The 18,923-nt window shown below is 46.0% G+C and overlaps 1 protein-coding gene across 2 annotated transcripts in view; it reads left to right on the top strand.

Annotated features, from left to right (window-relative positions):
* Positions 1-18,923, top strand: part of LOC120032877 (probable helicase with zinc finger domain) — a 59,420-nt gene that overhangs the window by 1,661 nt on the left and 38,836 nt on the right. The window contains exons 2-13 of one of the 2 annotated variants that reach the window (XM_038979100.1): positions 3,658-3,897; positions 4,332-4,368; positions 5,536-5,660; positions 6,671-6,727; positions 6,893-6,941; positions 7,240-7,312; positions 7,703-7,901; positions 8,383-8,490; positions 9,135-9,441; positions 10,732-10,999; positions 12,783-13,119; positions 15,466-15,596. In XM_038979100.1, the coding sequence (XP_038835028.1) occupies positions 3,676-3,897; positions 4,332-4,368; positions 5,536-5,660; positions 6,671-6,727; positions 6,893-6,941; positions 7,240-7,312; positions 7,703-7,901; positions 8,383-8,490; positions 9,135-9,441; positions 10,732-10,999; positions 12,783-13,119; positions 15,466-15,596 (1,913 nt within the window). In that variant the 5' untranslated portion in view covers positions 3,658-3,675. Of the gene's footprint in view, positions 1-3,657; positions 3,898-4,331; positions 4,369-5,535; positions 5,661-6,670; positions 6,728-6,892; positions 6,942-7,239; positions 7,313-7,702; positions 7,902-8,382; positions 8,491-9,134; positions 9,442-10,731; positions 11,000-12,782; positions 13,120-15,465; positions 15,597-18,923 lie in introns of those variants that run through there. The other variant, XM_038979101.1, reaches the window with a different exon arrangement.

The raw sequence follows: 18,923 nt of genomic DNA, 5'->3' as shown, positions 1-18,923 counted from the left end.
AAAGTGGGTGAAAATGTGCTTCCTTATTGTATACCAAGACAAATCTGATTCTTCAAGTTCAGAATTGTTCAGTTGGTCTTTCTCTAACATATCATTAACATTATATCCAAAAAGTTGGGCAATGCTACATATCATGTCTCAAATTCGATATCTATCTTGCCTCGTTTCATATCCTCCGGATTTGAGAAGAAAGATGACGAGTTCAACAGTGAGCCTGTCAGTTTGCCTTATTTCTCGCACACCATCCAGCCTAGCTGACACAATGCAATTTTGTTTTTACCACTTTTCTTCTGGCCTCCATTGATTTAGTCACCCTAGGACACAAGGGTTAAAACTCCAATAACAGTTGAACGGATTATGAGGAGGTTTGGACTATAAAAAACACAATTAACACATTATTTTACCGATTGGTCAAAATATGCATTTTTGATTGGACACCCTACACTGAGAGCTGGCTCAGTCAATGATGGTCATAAACAAAGACTAGCCCCACTTCTGCTAAAGTAGAGGTGGTGTTGTAATAGGCTACTGTACTTAAATATAACTGCTGTGGCGTAGTGTTTCTTCACTATGAAAGAACCATATCAAACCCCGATAAGGAGAAATAGAGCGTTTGTTTTAAGTTGCTCCTTGGACCTGGAGGCCTTTTCTGTTTTTAGTCAAAGCAGAGGCTATCTCAAACAGGGACGACCACTCACCACAGACACTGCATGTCAGGTTTTACATTTAGGCCTCCATGTACCTCCCAATGTCTGGCTGTCACTACAGTCACTGGTTAGAATCCAGGCTGTGTCACATCCAGCTGTGATTGGGAGTCCCGTAGGGCGGTGTACAATTGGCCCAGCGTCGTCCGGGTTTGGCCGGGGTAGGCCGTCATTGTAAATAAGAATTTGTTCTTAACTGACTTGCCCAGGTAAATAAAGGTACAATTTAGAAAAGTGCATGAAAACAGATTGTTACCCATCAGCTAGTCGCCCCCTTCTCCCCTCCAGCTATTTGTCATTGCACTCTGTTGCGGGAGGGTAGCGTGCGTTTCTATTCGAGACACTGTATCCCTTGAATCCCTGGACGCCATGGCCAGGCTCAGCTCTGTGCTGTGATTAATGCTAGAGGACACCACACTCTCTGCAGAGGACAGACGCTACCACAAGTGTTAACAGCCCCAAGTGCCCAGTAGTGAACTCGACTGCCCTATTGCCTGTAGTTGTGCATATAGGCCTATTAGGTTCAGAAATACTCAAGTGTCACCGGTGGACAGGCTATACACACAGGCTATTTCTAATTGATTTAGGGTACATTTTTGCACGGCAAATGTAGTCCACTCAATGCTCCTGTTGCCTGTGTGCATATAGCTTAGGCTTATTAGGTGCAGAAATACTTGTCACCTGTAGACAGCATACATTAGTACCCAATGCCGCAGCTGCACACATTTGTTCTATTGATTAAGTGCCGTTGATGGGTCCTTTCTTTGCTAATCATTCAAATTGTGGTTCAACGCTGCAAATGGATAACTCCAGTCGACTCGAGTGGCATTGGCCATGGGGCCTTTTTGGTGCCTATATGTTACTATGAAAAACCTGCCTAAAACAAGCTTGTCATTTGACTTGAGCTTTTATTATTGAGTCAAATGTATTGAAATGCCTTGGTTAACAACTAAGCCTGTATATAGACCTACTACCACGGAGGAAATACTGCTCGGCCTCTCAGCACATTTGTTATGACATCAAAAAAGGATGTGGTTCTTGTTTCAGGGAACCCCACATAGCGTTTTTTCTCTGACCATATTCCAGGCTGTATCACAACCGGCGGTGATTGGGAGTCCAATAGGGAGGCGCACAATTGGCCCAGCATCGTCCGGGTTAGGGTTTGGCCGGGGGAGGTCGTCATTGTAAATAAGAGTTTGCTCCCCTGAACCAGCTCCCCTGATTCACCTATTCAAAGGCTTGATGATTAGTTGACTAGTTGAATCCGGTGTGCTAGCTGTGTAAAATATTTGACTACTATATTTGAGAACCCTAAACTTTTAATCACTTACAAAATTGTTGCCACTATGAAATGATGAATACATAGCCTAGAATGCCGTGGCATTGTAAGTATTGCACACCACCTATGCAATGCCGGGTGTACCCTAGACCCGACACTTTCAAAATCCTAACATCGCTGAGCTTCACGTTAAACAACTGTCTTTCCTGTAGCTTTTTTTGTCTTGCCAACGTAATGGCGCACTAAACAATGTGGCACACCACAGACGAGCCACACTGTACAAGATTCTTCAGTTGGTTGTGAGGATTCTCGATACCACGCTGTTTTGAGGAAAACAATGTGATGTGATTTCGATTTTGAACTTAGCTAGAACGAGCTGTGGCTCAAAGCAGCCTCAGACGTTTTCAGACATTCACCCTTGCCATACAAAGTTGAAATCTATCTAGCCAACATTTTTGAATTGAATATCATTGATTGTGAACTTCAGAACTGTAACGATTTGAAGCTTTGGTTAAAGGCAAGTACAAATGCATACTAGTAGTCATCTCCTGCTTGAGAGTCTACACATCAGATGCAAAACAACGTCATCATGTCACTGGCTACTTCTCTGCCGAGTTCTCATTGGCTATTACTATTCACCGTTCTTAACATTTGGCGTTGCACATCTCGCATTCCAAGAGCATTGCAGATTTTGTCAAACATGTTTGAGAATATTGGAATGTATGGGACTGCTCGAAGACAGGATCGGTAGTCCTCAAATTGCATCTCTGACCTGCTCATTAAACGAGCGTCAGTGACGACCGCACGCCCCAAGTAGGCAACGACATGGGGATTTTGTCTCTGATCTCAAACTTTCTGGGACGGCGTAAGATTGTCATACCTTCATACCGACCTTGAGCCATCCCGGGATATTCTGTAATATTCGCACTGAACACAAATGTTCAAACCCAACTGAGCCTCTGTAATCCGAAGGTTAGCAATTCAAACAAGTACATGTAAAATCCCATAGAGATTGCCAACGAGCGCATTGCTGCCCTACAGATTAATTTACAAGGCTCTGGTCTCGTAGTTGTGTGCTTGTAAACAAACACCATGTGACTGGGGACTACCGGTAAGCTTCATAATGAAGAATTGTGACGGGTGAAATGAAGAATGCTATCTTTATATCCTAACGTATTGCACAAGTTGACTGCAGGTATTTACTTAAAAGGTAGCTGCAAATATTCAAATGTATAAAAAATCTAAGAAATAGTTTAAACAGTATTGAAAAAAACATCCCATGGCTATTTCCAAATAAGGTATACCGCCCAAGCTTAGGCGCCAGTAGGACTAACTTAGGTTTGTAGTGCCACACGTGACTACTTATTTTTAGCTCTGTGAGGAGAATATAGGTCTATGAACCAACACAGCTGGATTCCAAGATATTTCAACTCGTCAAAGCAAGTGTCTACAAATAGACCTACCAGCCCACTACCCCAAGTACCCCATCACAGAAATAGCATTGCCCCCCTGTCTCTCACTCCGGGGTGAAGTTTCCACTAGGTACAGATCTAGATTCAGCTTCCTCTCCCCCAATCCTTACCTTTACCATTAGTGGGGAAAATGCTAAAACTGACCCACGATCGGTGTCTAGGTGCAACTTAAACGCCTTTTTCTCTCTCTCTCCCTCTCCAGACATTCTGTCCCTGAGTCATGGCGGACAGGAGAGCGGAGAAGTCATGTGAAGAAGCCAGCGGATCGTTAGCCAGGCGGGAGTACGAGGTGGCGGTGAGCCACTGCACAGATGCGCTGCTGGCCCTCGGCCCCCCGGCCCCTCCCAGCCCTGGAACCCCCGCATCCAACCCCCCCAATGACACGGTTACCCCCCTCCGCAGCCGCGCCCTGCTCTACAGGATAGCCGCCCTGCTACAGCTGGTGAGGCGTCAGACTGATCCGGGATGCACACCTTTCGGCCCACACCCGTACCCACTCCCTCAGTGTGGCCCACATATGGGTTTGAATTTAAGTGTGTTCAAGTAAAGTCTCATAAGCCCATCTTGACTTGGATTTGTTTTCTGAGAACCAGATAAAACAACCAAGGTCCCACCTCCTTTCATTTCTCTGCTGCTAACTGCACTGTTATCTCCTAGCACTAAAATTATACCGCACTACTTAAGCCTCATGATTATAGAGACTGCTTAAGTACTATAATTATATTGCGAGTGACTCTGCTCTGAGTAACAAAGATATCAGTTCTGGGCACTTATCTAAGACTCAGTCAGGACCTCTGTCATATAAAACCCATCTTTACGAGGACAGTCATTCTGCTGCTTTGACTTTCTGTTTACTTGTTTTCTTTCTACCACCAGAAAAACTATGATCAAGCAGATGAAGACTGCAAACATGGTGAGTTGGTGGAGTACTTATCATAGCGAGGACATAACCCATTGTATTGAAGTCCCATCCCCAGGTTACACAGTCATATACCAACTATAGACTTGGATAGAGGATGCACTTGCCATAAAGCCTGTTTTTGCATGGGCAGTGCCATGGAGTGCTTTCACCATTTTAAAACTTGTAGAAGATGACATTGACTACTTTAAAATCAGGGCTGGGAATTGCTAAGTACCTCACGATACGATGTTATCACAATACTTAGGTGCCGATATGATATGTATTTTGATTCTCTATGTATTGCGATTTGAATACAATGATTTTATTGCGAGTCGATGTTCCAAATATATTGCTAAGCCTATGTCAGCTGCAGAGAGACGAGAGAGCATGAGAAAACGAGTTTTGATCCGTTAGGGAAATAAAAGTGCTGAAAACAAATTGGCTCCCTATTAAAACAAGATAGAAAACAAGCTATGAAGGAAAAATACTGGCGTTTTGGTGCAGGTACAGCCTACTATCGCAAAATTTTGTATTGAAATATTGTTAAAACGATACGATATCGTCAAATAATAGCCTGATATGTAACTATATAAAAAAAATATATATATTTAAAATGGATATAGCCCTGATTGGAATTTGCCCAGAGCGATTGCGGCAAAGACGCCCTCTATCCAACTCTATAAGTATAACACAGTCCTACTCAACAGACCTTAAGTTTTTATTTGCAATTAGTCATCTCGGATAGTTTCATTGCTATTAAAATCATTCTAGACATGATGATATGCTAAACAAATGTTAGGGTTAGAAACAGGTCAACAGTTTGGGTAAATGTCAGCGCTAAGGTTCAGGCTCAAGTTAGTGAAAACTTACAAGACAAGTGGTTTGCATAGCATCAGCTGTCGTAGCCGTGTGGAGCGGGACTTCTGCACGCCTGCTTCAGTAGCTAGCTATGCCCATGTCAAGACAAGCAGTTAGAATAACATTGGTGGTCATAGCCCTGTGTCGCAGGACTTTACCACACCATGCCTGCCTCAGTCCAGCAGCTATGCCCATGTCATGTGACTTGGGTGGAGAGAGTGCAGTTCGATGTGATGGGAGTGAGCACACGTTCCATGCAATGTAGTGCGGTGCGATCATGCACAGTAACGTTCCCTGTCGTCCTGTGTGTGTTTATTGTAGTTCTGGCCGAGGAGCTGGCCAAGGGAGACGGGTCGTTTCAGGCCAGCCTGCGCTGCATGCTGCTGGACGGCAGCCTGCACGAAGTGGCTGGCCTCCTCTCCAAGTCCCTGTTTGGGGAGCCTCTGGTAACACTTGCTCCCGGCCTTACTTCACTGTTAACCCTGCCTCTTCAACACCTACACCATCTTTTTCACCCTCCTAGTTCACCACCTCCTCTTTCTCCCTCTGTTATTTTCCCCCACACCTTTTTCTCCTCCTCTTCCACCTCCTCCTTTTCCACCCTCCCCTTTCTACCTCCCCCTCTTTCTCCTTCTGCCTTTTCCTCCTTTTTCCTCCACCTCCTATAACTGATCTATGGAGACAAACACAGCCATTTAGCTCTGAGAGCAGCTGGAACATTTGGTTCCTTTGACTTTTCCAGGAAATGTCCTCTGGGTTTTTTATGAAGCAGGTTCTCTCAGCACAGAGGAAGTGTTCATGTTGACTGTTGAATCGATATGCTTTTAAGGGTTTGTAGCTATGTTATTCTCCAGCCTCTTTACATGAGGGTAAATGTCAGAAAATAGCTAAATATTAGTGTTGCATATCTCAATTGACTTGAAAAAAAGTAATTCCTAAAATATCAATACCTTTTTAGATTAACAGGCAGTGCCCAAGTGACCGTTTCAATTTTGTGATTTATTTTAAGTGTGTGATGCCCTGTTCTGGTGTCAGGAAACAAGCTTGATTCTCACACGAGGATACTGTCCCTTAATTAAACTCCCAACAGCAGATAACGTTCAACAGTGAAACGCGATGCCTGAACACTCTGGTGTCTTATCTGGCAACCAAAAAGCATAGATTTGAAACCAGTTATTTGTTCTCAAGTTGACTAGAACCAGGGAGCAACAAACATGCTGCTGCATCAAGTATAAGAATCATAAGCGGCATCCACATAACCATTTTGACCAGCCTGTGAATGGTTTTGAGATGAACAAATGTGTTATTCAGAGAATTTATGTATCGAAGAATATTTTGTATTGGTCAGTGACTGTGCGAAGTCTCTTTAATTGACATAGTCTAAAATCCTTTTGGATATGCTTGCTGATATTGTATGTGTTGTAATGTATTTCCTGTACCTTCTCATCTTCTTCAGAACGGCATCGTCACAAAGGACTTAACTAGATTAAAAATGCTTCTCTCAGAAATTGAAGTAAGTGTGAGGCGGTCTTGCCTTATGTTGGCCTATGAGTATTGATTATATTTAAAAGTGAATGACACTGCAGATTTATCACCTGTTGCAGTACTCAAGGTCAACTAATTGTTTGAGTGGACATTAAATGTTATTGTCTTATGAATACAATACTTTCTCTCACAGGCCATTCGTGGCGAAATGGCTACAGAATATACAGACGACAACGAGGAAGGTGAGCAAGTCGTCCTCACGCGGGAAAAAAAATATATTTGGATGCCTTTATATATGTCAATTGGATTTCACAGCTTGTGCTCAACACAGTCAGGCTCAATGCTCAGACTTGCTTCGAAAAGGAACGCTCTTATTTAACGCCTGGTCGCAGGATATCGAAAGACCAAGCCTTTAGAATTGGATTTCATTTTCACTTTGACTCAAGTCTCAAAAGCTTGATTCAAAGTCCATATGTAGGTGCTTATTTACTGTGTGAGCGGGATGTTTTGTTGATGCCGTTATGTCTTTGTGGTCAAAAGTACGGGATGGATGGCAGTTTCGCCCCCCGCCTAGAGGAGTTACCAGCAGTGAGGAGTACACGCTGTGTAAAAGGTAATGCTATCATGCGTTGCTGACTGTTATACCGGTGACGCAAGACCATAGTTCATATAACATATTACAAGACTAGTTTAACAAGTAATTGGCATGTTGTATGCAATCACTTTGTCACATTTGTACATTGAGTGGCCTACAATTAAAGCCATTGTTATTGTACCTGTTATGTCCACCTGCTGCTAACATGGGCTTGCTTTACAAGCAATAAACATTTATTAACTCTTGTTACCTAGCTGACACAGTTTTTCAGTGTTGGTTCAGAGGGTGAGGCCCTTTGGCTTTTGGTCCTTGGGGGTTGGTTTCCCGGACACTATTGGAAATGAAAACCACGTAACAAGTTGACGCCACCTGGTTGAATGTCCTGTTGTCCTCGTCATGCTCCTCCAGGTTCATGGAGCAGGGCCTGTGTCGCTACGGTGCCCAGTGCACGTCGGCCCACTCCCAGGAGGAGCTGATGGAGTGGCAGAAGCGCTACGCCTCGCGCCTCATCCGCCTCAAGCAGCAGCAGGAGAGCAAGCACTTCACCGAGAACTACATGGAGGCGCTCATCGAGAAGTGGATGAACTCTCTCTCCCCTGAGAAAGTGGTGAGTTAACCCTAGTCTAGTCACTTATCTATGGCCTTAATAGACTATTGTTAAAATACACCCTCCCTTACTGGAAGTAATCACGGATTTTAATGAGTGGAGGATAGGCCGAGAAGCTGTTTGCTTGGGTCTTCAAATGCGTTAACACGAGCTCCCTTCCTTGAAGTAATCACTGATCTAACCCAAATTGAGAGGTGGTCAGATCAGGGATTAGTACTTCAAGGAGGGGAGGAAGTAAAGATGCTTGTATTGGGACAGAGCCCTTGAGGCTGATACAGGTGTAGATGCAGTGCTGCTGTACTTTCAGCATATATAGATTTTTAGACTCGTTGACTCTTTCATTTTGTCTTATCTCAAATAAACTGCCCTTTTTAAAATGTACATTATATTAGCTGTTATGTACTCATTTTAGCCAGGCTTTTATTTTGTTCAACTCTCCTTAACTTGGCATTAATGGTCTTGTGATCTGTTCCTGCCGTAGCTGAGTGACTATTTGGACGGCGTCAACGTGGAACACAGCTCCAACCTCTCCGTAACTGTCACCACCAAGAAATCAGCTCACTCCTGGACCTTCTCCCTGTTCTGCAAGGTAACAGGGGCTCTGTCTCACTCAATGTCAGCACACCAAATACCACCCTATTTCTTATACATGGCACCCTATTCTCTATATAGTGCACTACTTTTGACTAGGACCCATAGGGTTTTTGGTCAAAAGCAGTATATAGGGAATAGAGTGCTGTTTGAGATGCAACCAATGGTTTCAAATAAATATATTTCCAAAAGCACCACATGTAGATTTTGATTTGAAATCAACATCTGGCTGTTATCTGTAGGCCGTACACGGCCATATCAGTATAAGCATCTTTGATAAAGACTGCTCCCACGCACAGGAAAGCTCTGCATGTTGATTTTGCCGGCGTTTTGGTCATGTCGACCTTTATCAAGACATTATCATAACACATAAAATAATTGTGCAGAGGTCGTGTGTTGGAGAAAATTGTAACATTGACAGAAGTAGTATTTCTTTTTTATTCCCCCCCCCCATTCCCAGCACCACAGCAGGAGACCATGTACTTATGCGTCTGAACATTCACTCTCAAAAGCCAACTTTTTCATATACCCATTGATATACTCTTAGACTGTAACTGACTGACAGTGCTTCCAAAGAGCACTCACATGTGACGCAAAGTAGCCTTTATCTCTGATTACACACTTTCTGCCCCTCCCCCTCAGCCTGTGAGGAAGCTGTACCGCATCGCCCTGCTCTACGACGCCCACCGGCCCCACTTCTCCATCACGGCCGTGTCGGTTGGCGATGCCGGCGCCCAGCGGCTGCAGGCGGCGGCCGAGGGCTGCCAGGAGTGGACGGCGGGCGAGGAGGCGCTGGCGGCCGACAACGGCATGGACCACTGCGTCTACACGGTGGTGGTGGGCTTCAGCACCGAGATCTTCGGCACCTTCCGCCAGACCATCGTCTTCGACTTTGGCTCGGAGCCCGTGCTGATGCAGCGCATCATGGTGGATGCCGCCTCCATAGAAGGTTTTTTTTTTTTTTTTGTGAGAGATATTGACATTTTCAGTTATAACATATAACCTCCCACCCTCCCTCAGTAGTCCAAGTTTCTAACACAACAATAAAACCAAAACTAAAATGATTAGGAAAATAGAAGTTGGGTTATACGTGTGACATTCCTTACAAGGCCTCAAAGTGCTTAGCAATGTAATAGGAGGCAACTGAACTCACCCTATCCACCACAATGTGTAGCACCAACCTGAGTGATACGGCAGCCATATACCGTTCATTTGGAAAGTATTCAGACCCTTTGACTTTTTCTACATTTTGTTACGTTACAGCCTTACTCTAAAATTGATTTAAAACATGTATTTTTATTTTTATCAGTCTACACACAATACCCCTTAATGACAAAGCAAAAACAGGTTTTTAGAAATAAGTATTCAGACCCTTTACTCAGTACTTTGTTGAAGCACCTTTGGCTGCGATTACAGCCTCAAGTCTTCGTGGGTATGACGCTACAGACTTACTTTAGACTTCTTTTACTCACTATTTCAGACGTGCAAATGCAATGTTCATTGTTCTTTTTATCCTTTTGGTTATGTAAACAAATATATATATATATATATATCTGTACTGGCCAGTCCTCATAGCTTTAGTAGCAAGCCAATATTCTCCATGATTTGGGCCAGGTGAATCTGTGTGGGCAGAATTTTCCTAAGCTCCTCTTCCTAAGCTGGAAGAGGATTTGAAATAAAGTAATACTTGTGGAATCAAAACGTCAAATTCATAACACTGTTAGCCCTTATTATGTGTACAGACAAATGCATGAAAGCGATTTGATAAGATTCTATCGGATTGGAATAATATCAGGATTATATAAGTCTCTATGAGTAAGAACCTGCAGATTCTGTCAAGCCTTACACAAAATCCCCTCTGATTTACAGTAAAATGTATATATGGCCCATGCGGGAATCCAACGCACAACCCTGGTCTTACCAGCTGAGCCATCAAAAACACAAGTGCAGGCCAATATTTTATTTTTGTACCTTTTTTATTTATCTAGGCAAGTCAGTTAAGAACAAATTCTTAGTTACAATGACGGCCTAGGAACAGTGGGTTAACTGCCCTTGTTCAGGGGCAGAACGACAGATTTTTACCTTGTCAGCTCGGGGATTCGATCCAGCAACCTTTCGGTTACTGGCCCAACTCTCTAATCACTAGGCTACCTGCCGTCTCCAATTACCCTCATGCTCAAGTGTCAATATTAATGATGGAAGGTGTGGTTTTCACAAACCCTCCCATCTTGCTCTACAGACCTGGAGCATCTAATGCAAGCCAGGCAGCAGCTCCTGATGACGGCCAAGCGCTGGGACCCGTCCTGCAAGACTATCGTGGAGTTCAGCCCCAACGAGACGGTTGACCTGGACCGCAGCCTGCTGGCCCGCTACCAGATCCCCCTGTCGGCCGACCAGCTCTTCACCCAGTCGGTCCTGGACAAGACCCTGACCCGGGACAACTACCAGGCCCGCCTGCACGACCTGCTCTACATCGAGGAGATCGCCCAGTACAAAGAAGTCAGCAAGTGAGTGAGAGCCTCTTTGTTGTTGTAGTCTGTTTCCACTCAGTCCTATCCTGAAAACCTTCAACCATTGACAATGGGTTGTATTGCTAAAAAGACACTTTAAATAGTACTTCCATTGCTAGTGATAATTGTCTTTTAATTGTAAAGAGTATGTACTGATTTTGAGTCTTTTCTCCGAAGGGTTGGTCCTTTAGTGCTCCTTTTATTTAGTTATAGTCAGTCACACCTCTTGATACCTGCGAATATACATTTTAGTGTAATGTTTAAAGTAGTGTGTAGACAGTACGGAGCGACAGTCTGGATTGAGACTGGCCCACCACAAGGTGTCAGAGTCGATCTTCCACAGTAAAAGGGTGTGTGTACACTACACACGTGGCCAGGCACACAGCTAAAGCCCTTTTGATTATGCATATCTCCTCGGCATCCCCAGAGATTTCCCCAGACCAGGATATTTTGTTTTAGAATAGAAGGAATTTCTTGTGTATAAACTAAGGCGCCTCCCCAAAACCCCCCCCTGTAATTCGACACCTGCTGCTGTCCTCAGTGGAAGGTGAGAAGGAGACCAGGTTATCACAGCAATCCAACCCTGATTAAGACCTAATCAAAGGCCCCCCAAGCCTTTGCTCAGTCAACCCAGTGGAAGGAACCAGGGTTGCCCTCCCCCACTCCTTCACTGTTCCCCCTCATCACTGTTATTGTCATTTGCCTGGGGCTGTGGAATGGATTCCTCTCAATTTACCATTGAGGGCCGGTTTCCCGGGAAACAGATTAAGCTGAGACCTGGACAAGAAGCATTTTCTATGGAGATACTCCATTTTAAAGTTATTTTATGTCCAGGACTTAATCTATGTCCGGGAAGTATGGCTTCATGGGGCGTTCAAGGACCTGTGAATTTCTGGCTTTGCATGCATGCTCATCTGATTCAATACAGACTATGTAATAGTTTATATAATATAATTAATACACAATATTAGGATATATAATACAAACATTTATATTGTATTAATACTATAATATAGTCTAATGTCCCTGTCAAATACCCTTCACAGTATTGCTGTCTTGATAAGAGATTGATCAGAGAATTATTTTCGCTGTCCATGAACCACACTTGACACAACTCGTGTCTTTTTTCCTTTCCAAACAAATGATCATTCAACGATCAATCTGCAATGCTGTCTAATTGTTAAGGTCCCTAGCTTACCTAAGGGACTCCCACAGCTGACAAACATATGGTCCAAGTCAGTTTTGCCACTCTGCTGAAATAGCAATTGGTAGATTTTCATGCCAAACAAACCGATTCTTTTACCCAACACAAACATATTTTTACCACTAACAGCTGTCTATGTGAATGCCTCCGGGCAAAACATTTGCCATGTAAACCACTGTGGATCACAACAATCACTGTTTGCATATAAATTAACAGAATGTGAAAAGGTCAAATTTCAGGAAGTAAAGAGGTTACAGTGATTCAACCTTATTCCAGTTAAACATGGTGCATATTTTGCAATGACTCCAGTCCCATTTCATTGTTAGCTATCTTTGCCACTGTCCTACCCTCTCCCCTCCCAAGTTCAACATCAAAGTTGCCTCAGCACTGGCTAACAATGCTAATGTCTATTTCCACTTAAATTAGGCCTAATGCTAATGTCCATTTCTGGCTGACTACGCTCAGGCCTACTCTCCCCAACTCCCGCCTTTCCTCTGTCACATTTTCTAACAATGCTAATGCTCCCGTTCCTCTACTAATTTCTGGCTAATGACGCTAACTCTCCTCTCCCACCAGATTCAACATCAAAGTCAACCTCCAGCTGGTCACCAGCTTCATGCTGACGGGCATCTCGGGTGGTGCCAAGTACGCCCAGAACGGACAGCTCTTCGCCCGCTTCAAGCTGACTGAGACGCTGTCGGAGGACACGCTGGCGGGCCGACTTGTCATGACCAAGGTGAACTCTGTCTTGCTGTTGCCCCTGGCCCGCCAGGAGTGGTGCAGCCAGCCCCCGGGGGTCAAGGAGCGGGTCTACGAGGCCTGCATCGAAGAGAAGACCAAGGACTACATCTTCCTGCGGATATGCAAGGACTGCTGCGAGGAGCTGGGGTTGATACCTGATAGGGAACTGCAGGTATGGACCAAATACATCATTGTGTAACACTGTGTGATTGACCTAGCAACAAGTTGATACAGAAGAGTTGATTGGTTAGAATAGATCATTTCTTTTTCAACTGAGATTGAAAACATGACAGCTGCCACAATAGGTGTTTTTCTAATTATTTTTGTGGGTAGGTTATTGGATGAACAGATCCAATGTCCAATATGGATATGTTCCCTGTAGTTCAATACAACACATAATCACACCATGGGTGAGGTCTAATGCTTTTGAGTCACAAGGACATCTCCCTTGAAGTGGCGTCAGCCTCGAAAAGCTTGTTTGTCCCCACGGACAGAAGTGATGGCATAGAAACTATTCTGAGTCAGGGGAATGGTTTAAATCCGTTAAAGGCCCACCGCCCCATCCTTCTTTTTGTCTTTTCAATCTCCCATTCCACTGTGTCCTCTGCCATTTGAGAGCTGAGAAATCTTTAATGAAAGGGTCACCTCTCCAACGTCTGATGCTTTAGCGAAAGCAAACTCTCAGGGTGAAAGGTCCCAGTATCGATTGCCACTTCTCAAAGGTTAGCGCCGTCGACGGTAAGGCTGGCGCTCCAGGGAAAATTGTACTCTGCCAGCGCGTCGAGAAATCCCAATTACTTTGCCCAGTGGCGGCTAACGGCTGTTCTTACCCACCGGTGTGAATGATGGGCTGGCAGGGGAACGCGAGGCCCGGACATGAGCAATTATCCAAACAAGCCTGTTGCAGGGAATATAATCTGCCCGTCGTGTTTTGGAGCATGCGGCTTGGTTGCACGTGACTTTCTGTCATTATCATATTGCCATTTTGAATTTCTCTCCCCTCAATGTTTTTATATACTTTATCTTACTCCCCCTTCTCGCTTTCCTTCATTATCCCTCTTTCGCCACACTTTACTGCTGGCCTCTGTACCTGTTAGCAGCTCATGTCTAGCTAAGTGATTAGGACAGGGCCCGTGTCGACGGTGTAATTAAAGCTAGCTATCTAGCCACCCGGTGGAAACCCATGCTATTATGAAATTAAACAGAAGTTTGTCAGGGAGAGAACGTGCCCCCTAGTTAAACGAAGAGCCATGATTTCCAGTGTCAAGCAGACTGACCCCCCAGATAATGAACAAATGTAGGGTTGGAATCACGGAATCTAGACATTTAAACGGTATTATACTATATTACAATTATTTAACGTGTATATGCGGTGCGCGCAGCTAGCACTCTGTGTAGCTGATGGCTATGATGCTAATGAAAAATCTGGTAGACGTAAAGGCTTTCCCCAAAACTTGTTTAATTAAATGTTAAGTACAAAGTAGCCTATGCTTACCTGGCAGAATGACGACATGATTATCTGCATTCATCCAGTGAGTATTTGTTTAGTTAATTCTACCCGCGCTACAAAAACAATCCCAGCGTCTTTCTAGGTGCGCAATGGAATAAAATTGTAACTGCCTGTATACAAACCGCGATGTGGAGAACACGGAAGGAATCACAGAATCCAGACATTAAAATGGAAATCAACAATATTCAAAAACGAATTGAACTTAGTAGGGAATCAACTAAAGATATTAAGTTAGTTAATTTGCACAGGTTTTTTTGTTGTTGCACATAAGACATGAACAGAATGCATCAGTGATTCGCATTTCCTGCAACTTTGTGAAGAGCCAATGAATTCCCCGTCTGTGTGTGCGCGTCTACCACTATATGTAGCCGTTAGCGATGAGTGTAATGAAAAGTCTTCCGGTAGATTGAAAGGCTTTCCCAAGAACCTCAATTAAATGTTAACTACACGAAGTAGCCTATGCTTACCTGACAGAATATCATGGTTAGTTGCATCAATCCAGTGGTTATTTGTTTTGCAATCTCTACCATCACATGTGCACTACAAAAATATATCTAAACAGCCTTTTCTAAGGGGCACGCTGGAATTAAAGGGTGACTACACCAACAAAAAAGGAAAAAAATCCCAGACCTCAAAAATGGTATCCTGATGTGGTTTAAGTATTGTTGTAGACTTCAACCATTTTCTATTAAAACAGTGTGATTTTGAGAGTGAGAACCTGGAGAGAGAAAAACAAAATATTTTTATAGGGCCCTGTAAATGGTTGCCCCTGGTCCATAAAAAGGAGCGAGGGAGACGGGCACTTTGAATTTGTGACAACCATCTTAGCATTGCGTTGATAGGCCATTGAGTAATATGTCAGTTATGTAGTTGTTTAGAGCCAATTGTTTCCAGCTGAACCTCTCTAAACTGCATCTTTATTTAGTCTCAAAACACTTGGTTTGAGTGACCTAAATAAGTTACCAAACTGTCCATGAGTGACCACTCCTGTGTTCCCCTCTGCCCCAGGTGGAGCTGCAGTTTCAGTTGAACCGACTGCCCCTGTGTGAGATGCACTATGCTCTGGACCGCATCAAAGACAACGGCATCCTGTTCCCAGACGCCAGCCTTACCCCCACCATCCCCTGGAGCCCCAACAGGTACACACACCCCCACCATCCCCTGGAGCCCCAACAGGTACGCACACACCCACCATCCCCTGGAGCCCCAACAGGTACGCACACACCCACCATCCCCTGGAGCCCCAACAGGTACGCACACACCCACCATACCCTGGAGCCCCAACAGGTACGCACACACCCACCATCCCCTGGAGCCCCAACAGGTACGCACACACCCACCATCCCCTGGAGCCCCAACAGGTACGCACACACCCACCATCCCCTGGAGCCCCAACAGGTACGCACACACCCACCATCCCCTGGAGCCCCAACAGGTACGCACACACCCACCATCCCCTGGAGCCCCAACAGGTACGCACACACCCACCATACCCTGGAGCCCCAACAGGTACGCACACACCCACCATACCCTGGAGCCCCAACAGGTACGCACACACCCACCATCCCCTGGAGCCCCAACAGGTACGCACACACCCACCATCCCCTGGAGCCCCAACAGGTACGCACACACCCACCATCCCCTGGAGCCCCAACAGGTACGCACACACCCACCATCCCCTGGAGCCCCAACAGGTACGCACACACCCACCATCCCCTGGAGCCCCAACAGGTACGCACACACCCACCATCCCCTGGAGCCCCAACAGGTACGCACACACCCCCACCATCCCCTGGAGCCCCAACAGGTACACACACCCCCACCATCCCCTGGAGCCCCAACAGGTACGCACACACACACCCCATCCCCTGGAGCCCCAACAGGTACGCACACACACACCCCATCCCCTGGAGCCCCAACAGGTACGCACACACACACCCCATCCCCTGGAGCCCCAACAGGTACGCACACACACACCCCATCCCCTGGAGCCCCAACAGGTACGCACACACACACCCCATCCCCTGGAGCCCCAACAGGTACGCACACACACACACCCCATCCCCTGGAGCCCCAACAGGTACGCACACACACACACCCCATCCCCTGGAGCCCCAACAGGTACTCACACACACACACCCCATCCCCTGGAGCCCCAACAGGTACTCACACACACACACCCCATCCCCTGGAGCCCCAACAGGTACGCACACACACACCCCATCCCCTGGAGCCCCAACAGGTACACACACACACACACACACACACACACACACACACACACACACACACACACACCATCCCCTGGAGCCCCAACAGGTACACACACACACACACACACACACACACACACACACACACACACACACACACACACACACACCATCCCCTGGAGCCCCAACAGGTACACACACACACACACACACACACACACACACACACACACACACACACACACACACCATCCCCTGGAGCCCCAACAGGTACACACACACACACACACACACCATCCCCTGGAGCCCCAACAGGTACACACACACACACACACACACCATCCCCTGGAGCCCCAACAGGTACACACACACACACACCATCCCCTGGAGCCCCAACAGGTACACACACACACACACACACACCATCCCCTGGAGCCCCAACAGGTACACACACACACACACACACACCATCCCCTGGAGCCCCGACAGGTACACACACACACACACACACACCATCCCCTGGAGCCCCAACAGGTACACACACACACACACACACCATCCCCTGGAGCCCCAACAGGTACACACACACACACACACCATCCCCTGGAGCCCCAACAGGTACACACACACACACACACACACACACACACCATCCCCTGGAGCCCCGACAGGTACACACACACACACACACACCATCCCCTGGAGCCCCGACAGGTACACACACACACACACACACACACACACCATCCCCTGGAGCCCCGACAGGTACACACACACACACACACACACACACACACACACACCATCCCCTGGAGCCCCAACAGGTACACACACACACACACACACACACACACCCCATCCCCTGGAGCCCCAACAGGTACACACACACACACACACACACACACACACACACACCCCATCCCCTGGAGCCCCAACAGGTACACACACACACACACACACACACACACCCCATCCCCTGGAGCCCCAACAGGTACACACACACACACACACACACACACACACACCCCATCCCCTGGAGCCCCAACAGGTACACACACACCATCCCCTGGAGCCCCAACAGGTGTACACACACACACACACCATCCCCTGGAGCCCCAACAGGTACACACACACACCATCCCCTGGAGCCCCAACAGGTACACACACACACCATCCCCTGGAGCCCCAACAGGTACACACACCATCCCCTGGAGCCCCAACAGGTACACACACCATCCCTTGGAGCCCCAACAGGTACACACACCATCCCTTGGAGCCCCAACAGGTACACACACCATCCCTTGGAGCCCCAACAGGTACACACACCATCCCCTGGAGCCCCAACAGGTACACACACCATCCCCTGGAGCCCCAACAGGTACACACACCATCCCCTGGAGCCCCAACAGGTACACACACCATCCCCTGGAGACCAGGAGTATTTAAATCTAAGCCTGGAGGTCTGCTGGTCTTCTGTTCTACCTGATAATTAATTGTAACCACCTGGTGTCCCAGGTCTAAATCAGTCCTTGAGGAAAATAATGAAAATCAGGAGTGGAACTGGCTTCGAGATCCAGATTTGAATTTGCCTGCCATAGCTCCTCCAATCCCTGTTCCATGGTGTGCAAACAGGTTCAGAACAGCCATTGCTTGTCATAATCTGCCCAACAGGCCCCTTACTCACCCTCATCGATCCATGTGAGGTTTTGACATTAATTTTGGCAGAAGCCAATTTTTATTTCAAGAAAGATTATGCAATAACCTACGTGTGTGTGTATAATGTTATTCTAGCTTGCATACTCCTTTAGGTTAAGTATAGTAGTCTCCCTAAAACATGCATGGTAAATTAGGTTTGCTAATACTTTCACAACGAAATGAAGTTGAGAAAGGTGCCCGAGACTAGCTGTCCTCGCTGACTAGGCGGACATTTTGAAAAGCTGTTAGTTCTCCCGGCTTTAGATATCTCTTCTAAAGACGGACAAATGTTGGAGGGCCACAGAGTAATCTTAATTGACACGAACCCAAGAATCAACCATGTCAAGACTAATCTCTTGCTTCCAAATAACTATCTGGTTTCCTGAATATGATTACCACTGTATATAGGCTTTGATTTAAATATTTAATGCGCTAAAGCTTTTGCTACTGAAAGATCAAGTCAGATTCTAATTCCTGCGTTTATATATGTGTTTTGCAGTGGTGGCCATAATTTAAATGCTTAAAGGGGGAACACTTACTAAATTGACAATGGTTATT

The sequence above is a fragment of the Salvelinus namaycush genome, chromosome 39 (assembly GCF_016432855.1).
Source record: "Salvelinus namaycush isolate Seneca chromosome 39, SaNama_1.0, whole genome shotgun sequence".
Taxonomy (NCBI): Eukaryota; Metazoa; Chordata; class Actinopteri; order Salmoniformes; family Salmonidae; genus Salvelinus; species Salvelinus namaycush.
This window is presented reverse-complemented; position numbering and strand designations above follow the sequence as displayed.